Source organism: Lithobates pipiens, unplaced genomic scaffold, assembly GCF_037356315.1.
Source record: "Lithobates pipiens isolate NorthernLeopardFrog02 unplaced genomic scaffold, aLitPip1_a1.2 Scaffold_16, whole genome shotgun sequence".
NCBI lineage: Eukaryota > Metazoa > Chordata > Amphibia > Anura > Ranidae > Lithobates > Lithobates pipiens.
The window spans coordinates 616,161,457-616,184,605 of NW_027507748.1; the positions used below are offsets into that span (position 1 = coordinate 616,161,457).

A 23,149-nucleotide genomic window follows, 5' to 3' on the forward strand; every position below is an offset into this window, starting at 1 on the left:
CAAACAGTCCGCTCAAACTTAGCATGGACGGACATGGCCACACACGACGGACGAACAGTTTGCTGAAACCGTGCGCGATGACGTGAACGGCACGTACGACGGGACGAAAAATACGACGTCCTATACACTGCATTATAACTTTCGGCATGAAAATCCTTTCTGAGCATGCGCGCAACTTTGTTTGACGAACAAGCCTACACACGAGCAGACTGTTCGCTGAAACAAGGTTTCAGCGGACAGTTTTATGGAATTTCCGAAAAACCTTGTCCGTCAAACTGTCCGCTGAAACTGTCCGCTGAAAGCCCACACACGAGCGGACTGTGCGCCCAAACACTGTTCAGCGGACAAAGTTGGGCGAACAGTCCGCCCGTGTGTACGCGGCCTTAGTATTCTGATTCAGAACTTAGCCTTTTGACTTTATAAATGTACCCAAATATAAACAGCATTGTATCATTAACACTTCACAGTTGAAAGTCTGTGAATTCTAAAAATAACTCATCCAATATAAATATTTACTTTAAGACTATTATTCAGACTTTCTTTCCCACCAAAAGTCCTAATATTTCACAGATGCACAAATTAACCTCTGTCAGGCAATCTGCATTTTCTTGTTTCTGAGAAACAGCTTCTTGACCATCATAGTAATGAAAACATTCTCAGGCTTTTCTTTTCTCACATTCATCAAGCCACCTGATAATAATTCTACAACATTCTATTCACTCCACAGTGTAATCCCTTCATGTTTCCCATCTACCCCCAAACCATCAACAATTTCTGCCACTTGCTTCCTGTAACACCATGGCATGCTAAAATAATAAAGCAACCTGGTGTTATCAGTGTACCTTTTTTCTTTTATGCTAAGTTTCAATATTTACAATATAACCCTTCTGTATTGTCATAGCTGGTCAAGGGTTAACTTTTACAGATACGTTCAGACAGGAATTTGAAGCACAGATCTCACTGCTTACATAGGGGGAGGGGGAGGGGGAGAGTGAGTTCAGTGCGTTCCCTTTTTTTTTTTACAGACACACAGATCATGAGAACGTGAAGGATGATTTCTTATCTCCTTCTAAAGGCACATTAGGAATACGCAGCACAAAACATGTAAACAAACAAAGACTGTTGTACCCGATCCACGGTAACAATAGGAATACAAGAGTAAAAATATCAGCACTCCCCACACTATAGAGAGAATCAAAAAAGGTTAAACATGAGCAAAGATAAAGTAAACACACACAAAAGAAAGTTAGCCTTGCGATCTTTTTAGATCACTTAACTAAACAGCGCTTAAATAGTCGGGCATTCAACCTCCGACAGCGTCAGGCAATCAACCTCTGACGTTCGGTATACCTCAAATCTTTTTGTTATCTGTCCGGACAGCGGGCAACGTAATTTTTTACCTTAGACAACGTCCACAAGTGTCTCTGTCTACGAGCACTGGATCATGTAGATATTATACAATCAATACCAATGTCGGCAATTACAACACATTAAACCAGAATCAAAGAGAAAGAGAAGAAAAGACTCTTAGAAAGAATTAAGAATAATTTAAATTATCTTACCTCTCAAACACCTGGACTGGATCACACTAAGTTTGGAAACAGACAGTGGAATTCAGATCTTAGGCCCCCGTCCCTGTTTCACCAATAACATTGAATGGGGGGACTGTTATTTTCAGTGAACTCCAAAGTCCAATACTCACCGAAGTTTTGTCGGGGCCGTCTGATCTGAAAACCAACATGTTGTTTACGGCTGCGAAGGACCAAAAATGTTAGGAATCTTTTCGAGTGATCAGTCAAAACTCCAGATGTATTGAGAAGAAGACAATTTATTTCTAATGTGGCCCACAAAAGGGAGACATGCTTACAGGACAAAAGCTGCAGTAAGAGTCTCACAAAAGAATGTGTCTCCCCCCCTCTCATACCCTACAAGAATACCACCTCTATGCTTCTATTGGCTGAGGAAACATAGATAGCGTGTCTGGTACAGACCGGTAGTTTATTTTGGCTATTCAGTTTCCTTTACAATCTTATGCTATCATATATAGTTAAACCTAGTCATCCTACAACTTACTATGGAGTTAGTTAAGACAAAACAATACAGCAAGTTAATAAAACAATGTGCTCAGAAGTCATTTTAAAAATCAGTCTCAGGAATATTGTTTTTCTAATAGTCACACAATAAACATTTAAAACTTTTCTAACAATGGACTGCATTTAAAACTAGCATGATTTCACTTATCCAATTCTTCCCAGCTACTCCCCACAGAATCCTCCTCTTATCTCCTCCCCAATTTTTCTTTTCTTCTATGGTCAGGCCCAACCTGTTCTGTTTACCCTTTCCTCTACCTTCTAGGTCACTCCTTTGCCCCCTTTGCTCCTTGGCCTCCCTCTCTACATTCTTTGTTATGCTAAGAGTCATTTTCCCAGGACCATGGGGCACTCAACTACTGTATACTGTATGTGGCTATTAGGTGGCTCTGAGTTTCCCATAGTATGCCATTTTATTGTTCTCTGCCACCAAAATGATGTGATGTCAGTTTTTCTTGCACTCTACATTTAGGGCCGGTTCACACAGCGAGGCGATGCGAGGCGACACGGCTCGCCTCGCCTCGCTCCCGCAAGTCGCCCCCGTTCTGTACAATGGAACCGTTCTGAGAGGAGCGACTCGAGTCGCTCCGACTCAGAAAAAAGGTTCCTGTACTACTTCGGGGCGACTTCGGGGGCGACTTGCATTGACTTCTATACAGAAGTCCTCTGCAAGTCGCCGCTGAGGTCCCCGCAGGTCGCGGCGAGGCAAGTCGGAGACGCCTCGCCGCGCCTCGCTGTGTGAACCGGCCCTTACTTTTGAATCTCAGTGTAATCTTTCTTGTGTTGTTTCTTGAACTATGTTTGTAAATTGTTCTCCTGTAGCTTAAGAAAATGTAACAAAATTAGACTGAGCTAAAATAAAGGCCTGTGTCCCTTTGACCCTGGAAAATTGTGCTTGCAACAATGTACTTCCTTTGCTTTTCTACTTGCAGATATTATTTCTGAATAAAGACAATTGTTCAGCATCTTTGCATAATGGATTCTTGTTATTACCAACCTGCAGGGTCTTCAGATAATGGATAAGATATTTTTTGCATATTCAGATGTTAATCTTGGAATTTGTAAAAATATTTCAGTGAACAATTTATAGCTGCTCTGAATGAGAGGCATTATATTATTCATTTATGCATAAAATATAAAATAAGAAAATAAATTGGTAATGTACAGCTTATGATATAGTTATTTGCATCATTTAGACCTATGATGTAGAGGCAATTTGTTATCCCACTACAATTATATTTAAAGTGATTATGCACACATTTGATTCAATCCTATTTGGGTTTTATTACTTCTAAGTTTGTAGCCCTGTAGTTAGCAGAGTTTTGTTTTTTTATCTCTGGAAGGCTACTAATATTTTTTGCACCTGTGTAAACGTAACACAGAGTTCTGTACTAAAGTGGCAGAATGGGACTTTTCTATACAAATTTCTCTGGCAGTGCCTCCATCCAGTTGGGCCTTGTTTTAGTGGGCAACACAAATAAGATAAACTTGTCTCCACACACTTTTACTTCATTAATTCTCATTCAGACCAGTTCTTCAATATATTTTAACCACTTCTGCCCCTGAAGCATTCATCCCCTTAAAGACCATGCCATTTTTTGCAATAAGGCACTTTGCTGCTTTAACTGGCAATTGAGCGGTCACGTGACGTTGTACCCAAACAAAATTGATGTCCTTTTTTTTCCCACAAATAGAGATTTATTTTAAAGGTATTTGATCACCTCTGCAGTTTTTTTTTTTTTGCGCTAAAAACAAAATTTGAAAAAAAAAAACAATATTTTTTACTCTGCTATAATACATATCTAAAAAAAAAAAAAAACATTAGAGAGGGGAAAATCTACCTGAATGACGAGGGACAGATCAAAGATCACCGCTTTCACCCGTCATTCATAACCCACTCTACATGTGCCCCACAAATATGTGCTTCTATGTGGTCAAAGGGGTTAATCACAGTTTTGCAAGGTTTTACCCCCTTAATGACCAGGCTATTTTTATGGCACTTCGTTAGTTTAACGGACAATTGCGCAGTTGTGCGATGCTGTACCCGAATAATGTTGGTGTTCCCTTTTCCCCACAAATAGAGCTTCCTTTTGGTGTAATTTAATCACCACTTCTTGTTTTTTTGTTTTGTTTTTTCATCAATTTAGGCCAATATGTATTCTGCTACATGTTTTTGGTAAAAAAAAATCCCAATAAGCCTATATTGATTGTTTTGCACAAAAGTTATGGGACAACCTATGGGATATAGTTATGGATTTTTTATTTTTGACTGGGCCATTCTAACACATGAATACATGTATTCCTGTATTCCATTATAGCGCTGGCTGTATTTTTAGGGTCACACAAAGTAAAAATTGGGAAAAATATACTGCGCTGTGAAAAAATACACAAACTAGCAGCCAGCACAGCTAAAGACAAAAAAGCAATACTGTCGAAAAAAATTAAGTGCAGCGCTAATTGTGTAGACAAGTGAAAATGTGCTTACATTTCACAATGTGTAACCTCTAAATATTAATATCTCAAAACACTAATATAATATAAATTTCACCACTGGTGGTGAATAAAGCATATATGCACCAAAAAAGTCCAAATATATAAATATGCGATCCAGGGAGTCCAACCACAAGTGTAGCCCTGAAGATGAGGGAAATGCCAGAAACACCACCACCATGTGTAGGAGGAGGCTTACCAGATCACGATGACTTGGAGAGGTGTATACCACCCAAGTCATAAAGGCTTGTTGGTTTAATAAACCCAATGGATACTGCTGATCCTGGATCCACACTGATTAAAGCATCAATGGGATATGGAAAGAATGAACCCAAAACTCCACGTGGAGAACAGAGGCTTGATACTCTGTAGCATGCGTGATACAATGAAGAAAAGCTTGCATAGCGTAATGCCGTTTAAATAAGTGGTATTTAATAAACTGTAAAAATTAACACTCACATTTGGAAGATCGTAAGTAGACTTAACAGATAAAATTCAGGTACAGGTACAAGAGCGATGTGTATAGGAAGGTCTACTCGACGCGTTTTGACTAACCAGTTGTCATCTGGGGTATGGACCCCATGCAACTACATCGCTTAAATAGATATATTGACCCCAAAATGAATATGCCTCCAGAAAAGAGCTCCACCTGACATCACTTCCTGTCAAGGAACTCGGAAGATGACTGGTAAGGTACTTGTTCCAAATACATGACTGATAGACAATAAGTGAACCATCCATAATGAGGATAACCCGTGGGCAAAGATACCATGTCCACTACAAACATGATCTGGCCAACAATGGCAATGGAAAGTATGTATATACACTGCTAGGAATCCCCAATCCATGCCTCACTATGAAAGCGAGGCTTGAATGCCATTACTTCCGTTCACGAACCTATCAGCGGGAGGCAAATGGTTATGGGAGTGAAAACCAAACCTCGCTATGAATGCAAGGCCAGATGTCAACATACCCATTCACGTACTGCATCATCATAGGGAAGTGGTAAACCTAATTCCCTTAAATGGGAAAAATGTTAGACCTAATAGGAGCGTCAGTATTTAGTATAAACAAAATATGCCAAATTCCGACATCAGATCAAAGTGGGGATCATCATTAACAGTATTTAAAATAATTATATAAATTCAACAATATGAACATAAGCTTCAAATTTAAAAAGTGACTAATTAATCACTATATAGCAGCTAAATAAAATACATTTACCGTATATACTCGAGTATAAGCCGAGATTTTCAGCCTCTTTTTTGAGGCTGAAAGTGCCCCCCTCGGCTTATACTCGAGTCATCGCTGTCTGCCCGCTCGATCAGCGTGTCGAGCAGACAGACAGCGGCCATTCTATAATTCAAAAGCCGCGCCTCCGGCTCCGCCTTCGCCTGTGATAGGCGGAACACTGAATTTCCCAGCAGCCTGTGTTCCGCCTATCACGGACATCGTATCATCCTCGTACTACGGACGAGGATGATACGATGTACGTGATAGGCGGAACACAGGCTGCTGGGAAATTCAGTGTTCCGCCTATCACAGGCGAAGGCGGCGGCGCAGCTTTTGAATTTTACAATGGCCGCCGAGGCGCCGACGAAGAGGGCACGGGACGGAGGCAAGGCAAGGCAAGGCACGGCACGGGACGGGACGGGACGGGACGGAGGTAAGGCACGGCGGCGAGGCACGGAGGCAAGGAGGCAAGGCACGGGACGGAGGCTCGGGACAAAGGCTCGGGACACAGGTAGGCTGGACACACACACACACACACACACACACACACACACACACACACACACACACACACACACACACACACACGGATGGATACACACACACACAGGGATGGATGGATGGGTGGATGGAGACACACACACACAGGGATGGATGGATGGATGGATGGAGACACACACACACAGGGATGGATGGATGGATGGACACACACACACACAGGGATGGATGGACGGACACACAGGGATGGACGGACACACAGGGATGGACGGACACACAGGGATGGACGGACACACACACAGGGATGGACAGGCATGTCTTACCCTCGGCTTATACACGAGTCAATAAGTTTGCCAGTTTTTTTGGGGGTAAATTGGGGGCCTCGGCTTATATTCGGGTCGGCCTATACTCGAGTATATACGGTACATTTTTGGTTGTAGTATGATAAAATGTGGAAAATTTCAAGGGGTATGAATACTTTTTTAAGGCACTGTATCTACTCTATATTGTTAAAAGTAAAGGGTTGTCTGCCTTTACATGCATATGAACTTTAATGTCATTCCAGTTTTAGTCTGCAGGGTTCAATATTGAGTTGGCCTGCACTTTGCAGCTATAACAGGTTTGACATTTTTTGGGAAGGCTGTCCACAATGTTTAGGAGTGTGTGGGAATGTTTGACCATTCTTCCAGAAGCGCATTTGTGATGTCAGGCACTGATGTTGGATGAGAAGGCCTGGGTCGTAGTCTTCACTCTAATTCATTCCAAAGGTGTTCTATCTGGTTGAGGTTAGGACCAGTCAAGTTCCTCCGCCTCAAACTCGCTCATCCATGTCTTTATGGACCTTGCTTTGTGCACTGGTGCGTAGTCATGTTGGAACAGGATGGGGCCATCTTCAAAATATCTTGGTATGCTGATGCCTTAAGAGTCCCCCTCAGTAGAACTATGGGGCCAAGCCCAACCTCTTAAAAACAACCCCACATTATAATCCCCCCTTCACCAAATGATTTGGACCAGTGCACAAAGCAAGGCTCATAAAGACCTGACCTCAACCCGATAGAACACCTTTGGGATAAAGTAGAGCGGAGACTGCGAGCCAGGCCTTCTCGTCCAGCCTCAGTGCCTGACCTCACAAATGCACTTCTGAAAGAATGGTCAAACATTCCTATAGACACACCGCTAAACCATGTGGACAGCCTTCCCAGAAGAGTTGAAGCTGTTATAGCTGCAAACGGTGGGCCACCTCAATATTGAACCCTACAGACTAAGACTGGGATGCCATTAAACTGTATGTGTGTGTAAAGGCAGGTGTCCCAATACTTTGACAATATAGGGTATTTGTGTTTTAATTGATTATAGATATAATAATGGCAAAATAAATACGAACAAAAGTTATGTTTACAGTTCAATACAAGCTTACCTGAAAAACTCCTTTCCTGTTGTGATTTTCCCACAACTTTGTAGATTCCTTGCATTTGTATGGCTTCCCCTCTGCTAATTTTTTTGGCTTACTTTTGCTTTCTAAGGACTATGTGTCCCATAGTACCTAGTGAGGCACAGGAGGTTTTCTTGTCCTATTTTACCCACAAATCTTCCTTTATTTATTCTTTTAATGATTCTATTCTGGGGATTGGGTAATTTCTCTTAAAAAAATGTTTGATGGTATTTACTCATACGCACAGACTGTATGCATACACTTTTTTAAACCTGAATGAAACTTTATTTTGAGAGACTTTAAGTTAGGCTGTAATAACCAAGTACCAGAGTGCAATTCTTCACAGACCAAGGGATATGATATACCTCTATGCAATAGTTTACAAAGAAGAATATTGTCGATTTGTCATGATGTTGCCCTGTAGATGCCAGTTACCTGGTGTGATATATCTTGCTTCAGGGAAAAATGTAATTTACTTTCAAGTGCTAGCACGCAGAAGATGAATGTATAAAATTGTCTCCTCTGTTTTCATTGTGTAGACAGGTGACAGACAGAGAAAGGATGACTTCTGCTCTTCAACATTTACTCATTATGAGGTGCCACCTACCTTCTACAGATCCACCATGATTCTGAAGCCACAGCTTGGATTAGGTGCCATGTCTAGACTCCCATCAGCAAAGAGCAGAATACTGATTGCAAGTCAAAGGTCCTCAAGTGGTTCTATACCTCATCAAGAACTGGTAACAGCAGCTGCAACAAGCGGCAACCAAGAGGCAACAGGTACAGTCCTTATTGCTAACAAACTCATAAAAGTTCTTATGGGTCATAGGTGTTAGTGATACAGTCACATATACTGTAAGGATATCCGCAGCAACCCCTATTTAGCCAATTATGTTTTAAAACATCCATAGATGCTTTTGAAATTGACAGATTTTGCGTAAATGTCTTATAATGAAATTGTATGCATGGCCCCATTTTTGCATTTATTTTTATGCTGGCAATTTTTTTACAAGAAGATACATTTTTTATAGTGGACAAGTACATAGTTTGCAAGACATAAGGCAAATGTGGTGTAACAGCAGAATTAGTCAGGCATAGGTCATTCAAAAACAAACCACAGATTTGTAACTGATATCTAAAAGGAGCTGCAAGCCTAAAATAATTTTTATTTGGTTTTAAATAGAGTAGGGAAAGATTTGGACCCCATCAAGATTTTATTGCAGTATTTGTTCCTGATAGATTGATTTACCCTCTCAAGTCTGATCTCAGATGTGGCAATATGGGACAACTTGTGATCTAGCTATCATAGGATGATCACTTTTAGCGTAAATCATAGAAAAAGGAGGCAAGAGGGTAGCACAAAAACACTACATTTCAAACAAGCCAATTTTTCTGAACTGTAGTCATTATTACATAACATCAATTGGGACCAAATCCTAGAAACATTGAACGCAGAAGAAAAATGGGAATGCTTTAGGAGCATATTAAACAAAGGTATCACACAGTGCATTCCATTGGGCAATAAATATAGAGGAGTGAATATTAAACCTGTGTGGCTAAACCGTAATAGGAAAAGCCTCATTAAAGGGAAAAATATGGCCCTTAAAAAACATAAAGGGGATGGGTCATCGTCAGCATTCCAACACTACAAGGAATGCAATAAGAAGTGTGAAACCACAATCAGGGAGGCTAAAAAAATTACGAGCGACACATAGCAAAGGAGAGTAAAAAAAAAATCTAAAGACACTTTTTAGATATACAGTGGTGTGAAAAAGTGTTTGCCCCCTTCCTCATTTCCTGTTCCTTTGCATGTTTGTCACACTTAAGTGTTTCGGAACATCAAACCAATTTAAACAATAGTCAAGGACAACACAAGTAAACACAAAATGCAATTTGTAAATGAAGGTGTTTATTATTAAAGGTGAAAAAAAATCCAAACCATCATGGCCCTGTGTGAAAAAGTGATTGCCCCCCTTGTTAAAACATACTATAAATGTGGTTGTCCACACCTGAGTTCAATTTCTCTAGCCACACCCAGGCCTGATTATTGCCACACAATCAAGGCATCACTTAAATAGGAGCTGCTTGACACAGTAAGGTCCACCAGAAGATCCTTAAAAGCTACACATCATGCCGAGACCCAAAGAAATTCAGGAACAATTGAGAAAGAAAGTAATTGAGATCTATCAGCCTGGAAAGGGTTATAAAGCCATTTCCAAAGCTTTGGGAATCCAGCGAACCACAGTGAGAGCCATTATCCACAAATGGCGAAGACATGTAACAGTGGTGAACCTTCCCAGGAGTGGCCGGCCGCCCAAAATTACCTCAAGAGCGCAGCGACGACTCATCCAAGAGGTCACAAAAGACCCCACAACAACGTCCAAGGAACTGCAGGCCTCACTTGCCTCAGTTAAGGTCAGCGTTCATGCCTCCACCATCAGGAAAAGACTGGGCAAAAATGGCCTGCATGGCAGAGTTCCAAGGAGAAAACCACTGCTGAGCAAAAAGAACATCAAAGCTCGTCTCAATTTCTCCACAACACATCTTGATGATCCCCAAGACTTTTGGGACAAAATTCTGTGGACCGATGAGACAAAAGTGGAACTCTTTGGAAAGTGTGTGTCCAAGTATATCTGGCGTAGAAGGAACACTGCATTTCATAAAAAGAACATTATACCAACAGTAAAATATGGTGGTGGTAGTGTGATGGTCTGGGGCTGTTTTGCTGCTTCAGGACCTGGAAGACTTGCCGTGATAAAAGGAACTATGAATTCTGCTGTCTACCAAGAGATCCTGAAGGAGAATGTCCGACCATCTGTTCGTGTACTCAAGCTGAAACGAACTTGGGTTCTGCAGCAGGACAATGATCCTAAACACACCAGCAAGTCCACCACCTAATGGCTGAAGAAAAACAAAATGAAGACTTTGGAGTGGCCTAGCCAAAGTCCTGACCTGAATCCTATTGAGATGTTGTGGTATGACCTTAAAAAGGCCGTTCATGCTCGAAAACCCTCTAATGTAACTGAATTAGGACAATTCTGCAAAGATGAGTGGGCCAAAATTCCTCCAGGACGCTGTAAAAGCCTCATTGCACGTTATCGCAAATGCTTGGTTGCAGTTGTTGCTGCTAAGGGTGGCCCAACCAGTTATTAGGTTTAGGGGGCAATCACTTTTTCACACAGGGCCATGATGGTTTGGATTTTTTTTCACCTTTAATAATAAACACCTTCATTTACAAATTGCATTTTGTGTTTACTTGTGTTGTCCTTGACTATTGTTTAAATTGGTTTGATGTTCCGAAACACTTAAGTGTGACAAACATGCAAAGGAACAGGAAATGAGGAAGGGGGCAAACACTTTTTCACACCACTGTATTAACAATAAAAGGCAAGATTAGAGCACATTGCCCACATAGAAGATGAGGATGGGAGGATGGTTACAGATGACACAGAGAAGGCAACAGTACTAAATGACTTCTTCTCCTCAGTTTTTACGCAGGAGGGGTATACCGAATGCAACAGTACTATTGGTGACATATCACAGGATGTATCCTTGTGGCTTACAGAAGCCGAAAAAGTCAAGGAAAGAGTAGATAAACTTAATACAAATAAATCACCAGGACCGGATGGCTTACACCCGAGAGTCCTCAGAGAACTCAGGTTATAGCCAGACCATTGTTCCTTATCTTTGCGGACAGCATACTGACAGGAATTGTAACAGCTGGTTGGAGAAAAGCCAATGTGGTACCAATATTCAAAAAAAGGGCAGAGACAAATGCCTGAAAACTACAGACCAGTCAGCCTAACATCAATAGTGGGTAAATTATTGGAGGGGATGATAAGGGACTATATCCAAAAATGTCCTGAAGAAAAAAGTATCATTAGTAGTAATCAGCATGGGTTTACGAAAAGGTCATTCTTGCCAGACCAATCTGCTGACAATCTAAGAGGAAGTGAGCTACCATCTAGTTAAGGAAGACCTGTGATTTAGTGTATCTGGATTTTGCAAAAGTATTTGACACAAGCATTTGCATAATTTACAAAGAGTTTTGCAGGCATGGAGCGTAAGGTTTGTTCTTGGGAAGCAGAAGCAGATGGAGTGGATTTCTCAGGATGGATTGCCCTAAAAAAGCTGCTGACCAAACCCTCAAGGTGGTGTCCAATGTGAGCTTAGGATGGAGTCTGTCTTTCAAAATGGTGTATTTTTTAAGATAAAGGACGTGTATAAAGGACGTGTATAATGATAAGTGATGATCCTTTGTCTCCCCGAGCTTGCTAATTTATCTACCAAAAAAAATACAGTTTAGGAACCCTCCCAGAGAGTGTAGTTGGTGCTATTTACTCATTTCTCCTGTTCTGTATGTTATTCAGAGGGTATATAGACATCTTTCGCTGGGGTTTATTAGTGATGTTTATTTTTAGTATATTACCATCTAAACATGAACCTTTTCTACAGAGACGGAATTATATATACAATTACCCACGTTAAAATAATAATTACAATGTTTTGCATATTCTTTAGACTCTTCCCATTTCACTAATTGAGTATGTATAAATTATGAAGCACACATATTTCTTATGAAATTATTATAAACAAACAAAAATATGATAATATTCTTAAGTTATACCGTCTACAAACTATGGGTTATTTTTTATGGACTTGTTTTCACTAGTAATGGCAGCGATCAGTGATTTTTAGCGGGACTGCGACATTGCAGTGGACAAATCTGACACTAAGTGACACTTTTTGGGGACCAGCGACACCAATACAGTGATCAGTGCTAAAAAAAATGCACTGACACTGTATAAATTACACTGGCAGGGAAGGGGTTCAGTGCCTTCCCTATGAGTGCTTTCTAACTGCTGGGGGGTTTGAATGCACTAGATGGAAAGAGAGATCTGTGTTTCTGCTTAGTAGAAACAAAAGATCTCTCTTTACTCCCTAAAATATAAAGAGTCCTGTGAGCCTCCACTAATCCAAAATGCCTTAATTATCAAAAATCTGCTGCAAGCATTGAACATGCCTCATATATCATGCAAATGTGAATAAATAAATATATTCGCTGTACTTTCCAAAGTCATACACTATACCATACCATACTATACCAGAAATTGATTTCTCCCTTAAGAAGATACGGAAACCCCTGTATCGAGATGCGTACGGGAAGGGGACAGGACAGCATATTTGCACAGGTGATCTGACAGAGAAGAACAACATACCAACCGGATACCAGTCCAGTATTTACCATTATTTTACCTGATATAGAGCGGTGCACTGGCGCACCTAATCTATGTGAGTACCCAAGCTGGGGGCCTTTTTTGCTTTCTGTTTATTAAACCGTTAAAATCCTATTACACTATCAAGTCTTTATATTATACACTTACCAAGGTACCATACGGACAAGTCCAGGATTCCGTTGCAACTACAAGAGCCCAGAGGTGGTTCATATGCGTGTTTTAACTGCGCTTAGTTGCAAGGTTGCACACTCTGAGGTGAGCATTAAATACCTAAGGGGAGCACCAGAGTGAGGAACACCACGGCATGTTCTGGATTTTATAATCGCATGAACTTTATTGCATCTAGACTCTTTTTGGATACCATACACTTGTGCATGAGCACTTCTTTGAACAACCCAGCAATGCAATATTGATATATAATACTGGATGCTATGCACATGCACAGGAGCACTTTTTATGCATTAGTAGGTCACTGATAATCTATACAGGATCATAAAAATTAGAATTGTACCTCTTTGCACAATAGCACTTTATATCTATTATCATCATTTTTTATGCTTTTATATACACATCTTTTATTTTTAATATGTATGTAATATTTATATATTTTTTTTAATATATGCGTTAATTTATTGCCCTATTGTCACTTTCCACTGTTAGGAAAGACGGTTCTTTCACTGTTGGAGGTTTTTTATGTGTTTCTTTTTACACTGGTATAGTGTATGACTTTGGAAAGTGCAGCGCATATATTTATTTATCCTCTTTTACTCCCTGACAGGACAGCGGTCTGCCTTGTTTACATTAGCTCCCACTGTGATTGGACACTCGCGTGCCCCAGATCGTCTGCACAAAATCATGTACAGGTACATGGTTTTGCGCAGCTGGGCCTCCCTGCTGCAGTATACACATACATACGGTATCTTGTATATCTTCTTGGCTTGTTAATATTTCTGCCCACAATGGAGGAAACTACAATTTTTGTCTTCTTCAGCTGAGTAAATTAACATTTGTTGGCTTCTGAAGGTCTTGTAAACATAGACTAGTTTCATTTTAATAAGATGTCCTTCTCTTTGGATCCAGCTGTTGTGTGAATAAGACCGCCCCATTGTTCAGGGATTCGTTGTGGCCTTGCCACGATATACTCTTGTTTGGATAACACACACGCAGTTTCTGTCTCTTTGTGATAGTTAAACATTAGTGTGACACTGTATCATGGCCTGAAACATGTGAAACAATTGATAAAGTGGGCTAAAGTGGGCTACAAATGTACTGCTATGTTTATACACTTATGAATTGAAAAGGTTAACTTCATTTGAATTGTAATCCTTCTCCACCTTCTTTCTTTTTCTTAATATTGATCGTGCTTTTCCTTAAACTATTGCAAACTGCATTGTTTCTGTGTTGCACATAAATAACCAACATATTGAGGGTCTGTACTAATATTTTACGGATCTGTTGCATGAGACACATTTCCCTCTTCTAAGATGCACGTATTGTTCTTTTTCAAAAGATTAAATCTGAGAATTGTATAATTTTTAAATCAGTGTTTCTCAACTACAGTCCTCAAGTGTCCCAACGGGGTAATCTTATTTTCTCATCAGTTGTTCAGTAAGGATCCTGGCTGAATTTGCAGATGGCCTGTGGAGAGAGAATACACAACTCTTCATCTGAAATGCCATAATGAAAATAGGGAACACCACGCTTGTCAAGTTGTGTAAATCAAATCAGAATTACTTTGAAGGTAAAGTGGTATTAAACACAAAAAACAAAAATGTTGTATTTTGCCATTTACCAATCCTTACATTTGGTGGCTGTATTTGTTTTATTTTTTGTTTGTTTCAATTTCCTTTAAAAATAAACTGTATGCAGCCACCACATCTAAGAATTAGTACATAGCAAAATATTACATTTTGTATTTTTCGTTTACTTCTGCTTTAACTTACAATATTAACTCAAGCTACGTGCTTCATGACAAAATGCACAGGTCCCCTTCATATTCAGTATGATGGTATGAGTATGAGTAAATCAACAATTAACTAATGAGCTGTCAGCAAACTGCAGTTGTGTGTGACAGATTTGGCAAGGATGGGATTAAAGATGCACGTATACAAATCCCAAATGAGAACTATATGTTCTAAAATGGTTTACATTTAAAGGATGGATCATTGAACCAGCATATCTGAGGGCCCTCAATTAAATTGACTCGTATTGCCTGTAATTCCTAGTTATCGTTATGCTTTTTGGGTTAGGTTTGTGTTCTTAGGATAAGCTAAGTATAGTAATGTTATTCTGACCTCAATGGATCTCTGAAGCTTATAGTAAACTAGTTTTCTTTTCACCTGAAAAATATGAAACACTGAGAATTGGACTACTGGAATGTATGCTTCTTAGGAGAAGCACAGACCCTTAAATGTACGTTTTTCACTCCCTTCAAAGCAAAGCCTGTCATACATGACTGAATTTTAGACAAATTCCTGTTGAAATGGCTGAAATTTGAACCTTGGGTGGTTTTATCCTGGTCAGGAAGGGTTTGGGGGAAAATAGTTGGATGAACAGCGACTGCCTGTAATAAGATGTGGTCACTGTTCAGGTATTCGGACAGCCGCAGGTGCCTCTTGCCTGAATAAAATAGCCAGCCGGGTAGATTGGGCATTGGGCATTAACACTGGTTTCTTTGGTTGATTTTTAAGATCAATATTAAATATTCCAAGGGACAAAGTGCGTGTAGCATATGGTCCAGTTCCGATTCATCCCATGGTTGCTAAGCAGCATGGTTGGGCAGCTTTCTGTCTTTTAAAGAGTGCTTCGGGGATGTGTGAATTATCAGTTAGTGCAGTGGATCTGCTGGTGCCATGTATGTTTACTAGCAGCTGACCGCTTTATCACACAGCTCCGCAGCACTGACTGTTGTCATAATAATAAAAGATCAATCAGCTTAAAGAAGGGATCGGGGCTCAGTGCTGTGACGTAGCCCCACATAAGAACACCCATAACTTAGACTTTAGCCTGGGGTGGGGCTATATGCACTGGGTCCCCTAAGAGATTCTACAAAAATGTTCACCTTCTGGTGCTGGTGCTACTTCTTTAGTGAAAAATGAACACACTTGCACACAATCTTGGTTTTAGGTAAACATTTAGTAAAGGGTGACCCTGTGACAAAAGACAAAAAGGTACCATACTAAAAATTGTTTGGTTTCAGACTCTTTCTCTCTGAATGAAACTTTTTATTCGATGTGTCAGGGGATAGGGAGAAAGGGGAAGAATCACTACTTTTGATGTGTGTAAATTTCAACTTGAGCTGCTGAACTCAGTAAACAACTGTTCTTTTTTTTAATGAAGGAGATAAGGAGATCAGAAATACAAATGAAATTAAATCTAGTGGAACCAATTGCCTTCAGAAGTCACCTAATTAATAAATAGAGTCTGCCTGTGTGTTATTTAATCTCAGTATAAATACAGCTGTCCTGTGAAGCCCTCAGAGGTTTGTTAGAGAACCTTAGTGAGAAAACAGCATCATGAAGGCCAAGGAACACACCAGACAGGTCAGGGATAAAGTTGTGGAGAAGTTTAAAGCAGGGTTAGGTTATAAATAAATATCCCAAACTTTGAACATCTCACGAAGCACTGTTCAATCTTTCAACCAAAAATAGAATATGGTACAATTGCAAACCTACCAAGACATGGCCGGCCATCTAAACTGACAAGCCGGGCAAGGAGAGCATTAATCAGAGAAGCAGCCAAGAGGTAACCCTGGAGGCACTACAGAGATCCACAGCTCAGGTGAGAGAATCTGTCCACAGGACAATTATTAGTCATGCACTCCACAAATCTGTCCTTTATGGAAGAGTGGCAAGAAGAAAGCTATTGTTGAAAGAAAGACATAAGAAGTCCCATTTGCAGTTAGCGAGAAGCCATGTGGTCAGATGAGACCAATAACTTTTTGGCCTAAAAGCAAAATGCTATGTGTGGTGGAAAACCAACACTGCACATCACTCTGAACACCATCCTCACTGTGAAGCATGGTGGTGGCAGCATCATGTCATTGGGGTCCTTTTCTTCAGCAGGGACAGCTGGTCAGACTTGATGGGAAGATGGATGAAGCCAAATGTAGGGAAATCTTAGAAGAAAACGCTGCAAAAGACTTGAGACTGGGGCAGAGGTTCAACTTCCAGCAGGACAATGACCCTAAATTTTCATAATGTTCACCTTCCAGCAGGACAATGACCCTAAACCTAAAGCCAGAATTACAATGGAATGGTTTACATCAAAGCATATTAATGTATTAAAATGGCGCAGTCAAAATCTAGACCTAAATCCAATTGAGAATCTGTGGCAAAACTTGAAAATTTCTGTTCAGACGCTCTGCATTCAATCTGACAGAGCTTGAGCTATTTAAAAAAAAAAAGAATGGGCAAAAATGTCACTCTCTAGATGTGCAAAGCGGGTAGGGACATCCTCAAAAAGACTTACTTAGGGGTATCAGAGTAAAGGAGGCTGAATACAAATGCACGCCACACTTTTCACATATTTATTTGTAAAAAAGTTTGAAAACCATTTATCATTTTCTTTCAACTTCACAATTATGTACCACTTTGTGTTGGTCTATCATATAAAATTCCAATAATATACATTTACATTTTTGGTTGTAATATGACAAATTGTGGAAAATTTCAAGGGGTATGAATACTTTTTTTTAAGGCACTGTATATGTCTCTGGTTCCAATGTGAAACATGTTCAGGCTTGGTACAGTGCTGCCTTATGATTGTAGCCTCCATGTAGCAGGGGGTGGAGCCATGCTCTGAACCAGAACCCTCAGGATTATTGCTGTGGCAGTGCTTATTTGTATACCTGGAGTGGCTTCCACTAAAGGTGCCTGCAATGTCATAGTGGTGGAACCTTGCCACATACAAACTGACTTCATGTTCACATTAAGTAACACAAACTGTCAGTCAGCGGACTCTGTAAATAATGTTAGCTAACACAATTTGTTCCAGTTAGTATAGAATTCTTTCATGATTACTGGGTGATTGAAGTCTCTAGTTTGTAATTATACACAAATAATGATTTATTGCCTGCTACTGTAACAGTATTTTGTGTGTCCTTTAAAAAGAATGGTATCTCACTGCAATGCAACAATGTTAAGTAGGTCTCAACGTACCAGTTAAACATCTGAGCATGGCCATATCTATTTTTCCACACACATGCCTTGTTAGCCTATCTTGGGGTAAACAGTGGCCCCCTGTGTTGGATCATTTTCACTTACTGCTATTAGTTTTCCCAGGATAAGACTTTTGTTAGATACAGTATATCTTTCTATTTGTCAGATATATCTTTCTCTTTTGCAGCTATAAACATGCATGTTCATGCTGCAAAACAATGTATCCCGCTCCATTGGGGTTCCACTCAACCCCCTCAATCAAATAATGGCTAACAAAGATAAATAAATAGCAGAGATGGAACGCTTGATTAGCATAGCTCAAGACACCCCCGCCAAATTCTCTACCAAATGGGCTTGCTGGACCCACTTCCAAACCACTGCGGAATTCAGCAAACTCAGTAACCCCCCATCCTAGCCCCTTAATGGGACCTCACAGTGAACTCAATTAAATATCTACTAGGCTTACAAAGATATATAGCCTTTATTTCTCGTAAGCATCTAAAACTATTAATTCCACCTCCTAAATGAAAGACAATCAGCCCTCTCTCCTATGCAAACCAATGAAGGGAGTGAGAGATGGCCCCCCTTCCCATCCCTCCCTTCCCACCTTCTCCTCTACATCCATCTTCCCACCTTGATACTCTCCCTCTATCCTTCTTTTTATCTAATGCCCCCTCTGACATACGATGAACTCACTTTCAACATTGACCACATTACCTTACATGAACGCTTATCGGCCCTTCTTAACATATTCCAGGTTCCCCCACTCCCATTTGCCTATGCAAAACCCTGTTTTAAATCTTAATACCTTTTTGCTCATTATGAATACTCAGAGATATCCATTTACTCCTTAATATATAGACTTACTTCGTCCATCGACGCCCTCTAAGATAACACTAAAACCCCATCCCAAAGCCATGGAATACGGGATCCATTCACTATACAGTAGATCTTCTTCGACTTCCTAGAGACGCCTACAATATTTGGTACCTACAACATATGACTCTCTCAAAAGAATAAAATTCATGTAACTTTTCAATTAGCGATAAAACTGTTGACCATCCTTGATAAACCTCACCATTGAAAGTTATATACCTTCATGACCTCTTGTCATCTTCAGCAGTGCATGTAAATGTTAAAACATATGCTTACATCTATATACTATTGTTACCTGTTCTAAAATAGATTTGCTCTCTTTATTCCTAATAAAACTTTTATGAAAGACGTTTTAGCAGAAACACCCTCAGACGATAAGATTTTGCCTGCTTGTACAACCGCACTCTGAAGTCTATAGCAGCTTGACATTGCAGCAAATTGTTAATAGCCAGTTTTATTACTTGGATTGTTGGATACTGTAAATTAGAATTGCCCAGTATGTGAAAGTGTAAAAATGTATATTCTGTCAACGACACTGAAAGCAATGTAGCCTTCTAGACAGATTTTATGCAGTTTTGTTTTCAGTCTTTAAGCAATGTTTATGCTTGAACTAAAAAGTCTAATTGAATTTGTGTTACTACTGTTCAATGACATTTATCTTTTACCGCACTGTGCTGTATGTCCAGTGCTTTCTTGTTGTATAATGTTAATTTGCAGAGCTATTAGGTGCCAGGCTATATTATACCTCCTGTGAATTTTACCACTTAATGGCCTTGCAAACCTCACAGAAACATGTAATTTTATTTCATATGCAATCTAATTGGCCCTTCAAGTTTACCATGTTATCAGTGGAAGAGATGTCAGTGTTGATGGCAGATGAGAGCTCGGTGACCCATACTGCTGGTAAAATGCCTGGGGCCTTTGTAGTGCTCACAGCCTCAAACTGTACCTTATGTAGACTGGGAACTTTATCAAGCTGCTAATTAACTCAGCCGTGTTCAAAACATATTAAAATCTGTAAAATTATTCATCAAGGCCTGACCTTTTATTATCAAGAATTTTGTATGAGAACTGAGGAAAGATAACGTGTACTCATTGCTTATAAACAATCTATACATGCAGTAGAAAGAATAAAATTAAGCTTGGTGGCTTTGTGACAGTGTTTTTCTGTCTTTCAATTCAGTATGAGTAGAAAAAGTAGTGAGGACCTGCAAAGTACAATAATACAATGCAACCAATCAGAAAATATAACTTACTCCAGTATTATGAAACCTGGATTGCTTGGGCTCTTAAGAGGTCAGTGCTTATTTGAACTACACCTCTCATTATTAATTTAACACCATGCTACACAGTAGGTGGGAAACACTGTGCTTGTTATTTTGTATTAATTTCAGTTTGGGTGGTTGATTAAAGTTATATTAAAATCAAATAAAAATAAATAAATAACAAACATGTTATAGTTAGCTGCTCGGTGCAGTGTTTTTGAACAGAACAGCCCGATCCTCCTTTTTTTGGGTCCCTGGCCAGTGTTCTTGGCCCCTCTCTCCTACTTGGTGCCCCCAGAGCCAGCAGCATGCAATGGGGGATACTCGAACTGAGGCTCTGTGTGTCCATTCACACGCAGAGCTTTGGCTCGTCCCCTTTCCCCTCATTGGCTCACTGGGTGTGATTGACAGCAGCGGGAGCAATTTAGCAAGCCAATGAGGAATGAGAGTCCCCAGGGAGCCAATCCTCTTGTTGCTGGAGGAAGATTGGGCTTAGGTAAGTATTGGAGGAGCTGGGGTGCTACTTCATAGAGAAGTTTTTTTTTTACCTTCATGCATAGAATGCATGAGGGTCAAAAAACCTTCAACCTTTACAAACACTTTAAAGAGAACTGATCACAACTGTGTTTATGCAAGAATCAAAATAATCTAAATCTCATTTGATAGAGTGAAAGATATGTTTTCCCCCATATTTAGCTTTATATAAGGAGCTATGTGTTCAAAAGCAGGCACTTTTAGTTGTAGGCTCTTGCAAATAAAAACAAAGCATGTAGCTCTTGTATAGTTCTGGTCAGACTTAAGCCAATTTTTGGTGATCTCAGTCACTTTTAACCAGCTTTGGTTGCAAACGTGTCTAAAAAGACCAAGGCAACCTATTATTAACAGTTTTAATTATTTCCCAGTCTCAGCAAAAACTGGTGGCAGCAGCATATTGGTGAAATTACTGCATGGAGTGTAACCAGGGAGTTTACCCTCACACTTCCTGGCCAGACTCAAGAGTTAAAAATAACCAACACAAAGGGTCATCTCATCAGCCATAAAACCCTCTGAAACCTTTTGAGATATGAAAAAGAACACAGTTTGGGCACATAAATGCAATCTTGGACTAACCAAGTCATAGCGTGAGTTCTTGTCATACCCATATACTCAGCATTCTTGTGTACAAAGGCTAAAATATCTGTACATGTAATTTTAATTTAATTCACTAACTTGTGATATGGAAAAAGAGTACGTAAAAATACTTGATAGGGATAGAAAAAAAGCACCAAATATATTTCGTAACAACACACATTTTTATATATTTATGTTTTTATAGCTAGCATTTTCTAGTACATTTTGTCTATGTCACACTCTATGGAGTTCTACTTCAAAGTGAAATGTAACATTATGAATTCTCAAGCCACAAAGCTGCATAAAGAAAAATCCCATTACTTCAAGATACACTTCATGCTTATAGTGCAATTACTTTGTTCTGCAAACGTCCCGCATGGGCTTTGAGGGGATTTAGGCGCTTTATACTGCTGTGAACTATTTTTACTTATTCAGTACCCATTTAAGAACTAGGATGAGAAGTTTCAGACGTAAATGTTACAACGGATCATTTTGATGGTTACTACCATGTAGACTATAGTATATGAACATTGAAATGTGACAGCAGAAAAATACCAAGTGGTCCGTCAAGTCTGTCTCTTCTTTTATTAATTTTTTTGTAAACTTTTTGTCTTAGTATACATCTATGCTTGCCCCAATCATGTTTAAACTCACTTACTGATGACTGACTCATTACCTCTCCTGGAAGTCTGATCTATACATAAACCACTCCTTCAGTAAACATATATACCAACCTGATCGCCCACTTTGTTCCTCCCAAGACCTCCTGCTCTCTAGCTCCCTCATCACCGCCTTCCATATCCGCCTCCAGGACTTCTCCCGAGCCTCGCTCATCCTCTGGATCTCACTACCCAATCTGTCAGACTGTCTCCAAATGTATTCACTTTTAGGCGATCCCTGAAAACTTTCCTCTTCAGAGAAGCCTATCCTGCCTCCATCTAACAACTGCACTATTGTCTCCATTAGCTGATCCCCCACAGCTATTGCCCTTTTGTATAACTTGACCCTCCCTCCTAGATTGTAAGCTCTAACGAGCAGGGCCCTCTCATTGCCCTTGTCTTGAATTGTATTGTATTGTAATGTCTACCCCAATGTTGTAAAGCGCTGCGTAAACTGTCAGCGCTATATAAATCCTGTATAATAATAATAATAATAATAACATATAGTAGAGCTGTGTTCTAAAGTATTTTAAAAACATAACCAATGGTACAGCAAAATATATAGCCTCAATTCTGAATACATTTTACTGGCAAAAGAAAGGTCTAGTCACCAAAGTTTGTTAGAAAGGTCCTAGTGCCACAATATGCACTAAAGGGTTAACTGTTTGTTATTTATTGCTGAATAATTTTCACCTTGTTGCATTTTTTTTTTCAAATTTATAATTGTGCCAAAAGCATGCGTTAAATAGGAAACATTTATTAGCATCTTCAATTTCATTTTATTGGCCTCGGCAGCTTTTCAGTATAACAACATTAGTGTTCGATAAAACTATAATATTTTTTGGCCAGTTTACTAACAAGTTTTCAAGTTTTTAAACAGATGCTTTTCTATATTATGTTGTATATGTGATACTATATATTATGTTCTTTGTTTAAAAAATAAATATTTAATACATTACAAAAGATTCTCAAAGCAATATGGGTTAGCTAAAGCAATATAGAGGGCAAGATAATGGTATAGAACATATTAAGCAATGTTTGTCTCAAATGGCATTTGAAATGAACCAATCAGTAATTTATAAAGTTTTAATGGCTTCAGC

General features: G+C 39.6%; 1 protein-coding gene across 1 annotated transcript in view; it reads left to right on the forward strand.

The window, feature by feature from the left end:
• MTUS2 (microtubule associated scaffold protein 2) overlaps window positions 1-23,149 on the forward strand; it is a 1,194,608-nt gene that overhangs the window by 411,265 nt on the left and 760,194 nt on the right. The window contains exon 5 of the mRNA XM_077484081.1: window positions 8,283-8,523. Within this exon, the coding sequence (XP_077340207.1) occupies window positions 8,283-8,523 (241 nt within the window). The remainder of the gene's footprint in view (window positions 1-8,282; window positions 8,524-23,149) is intronic.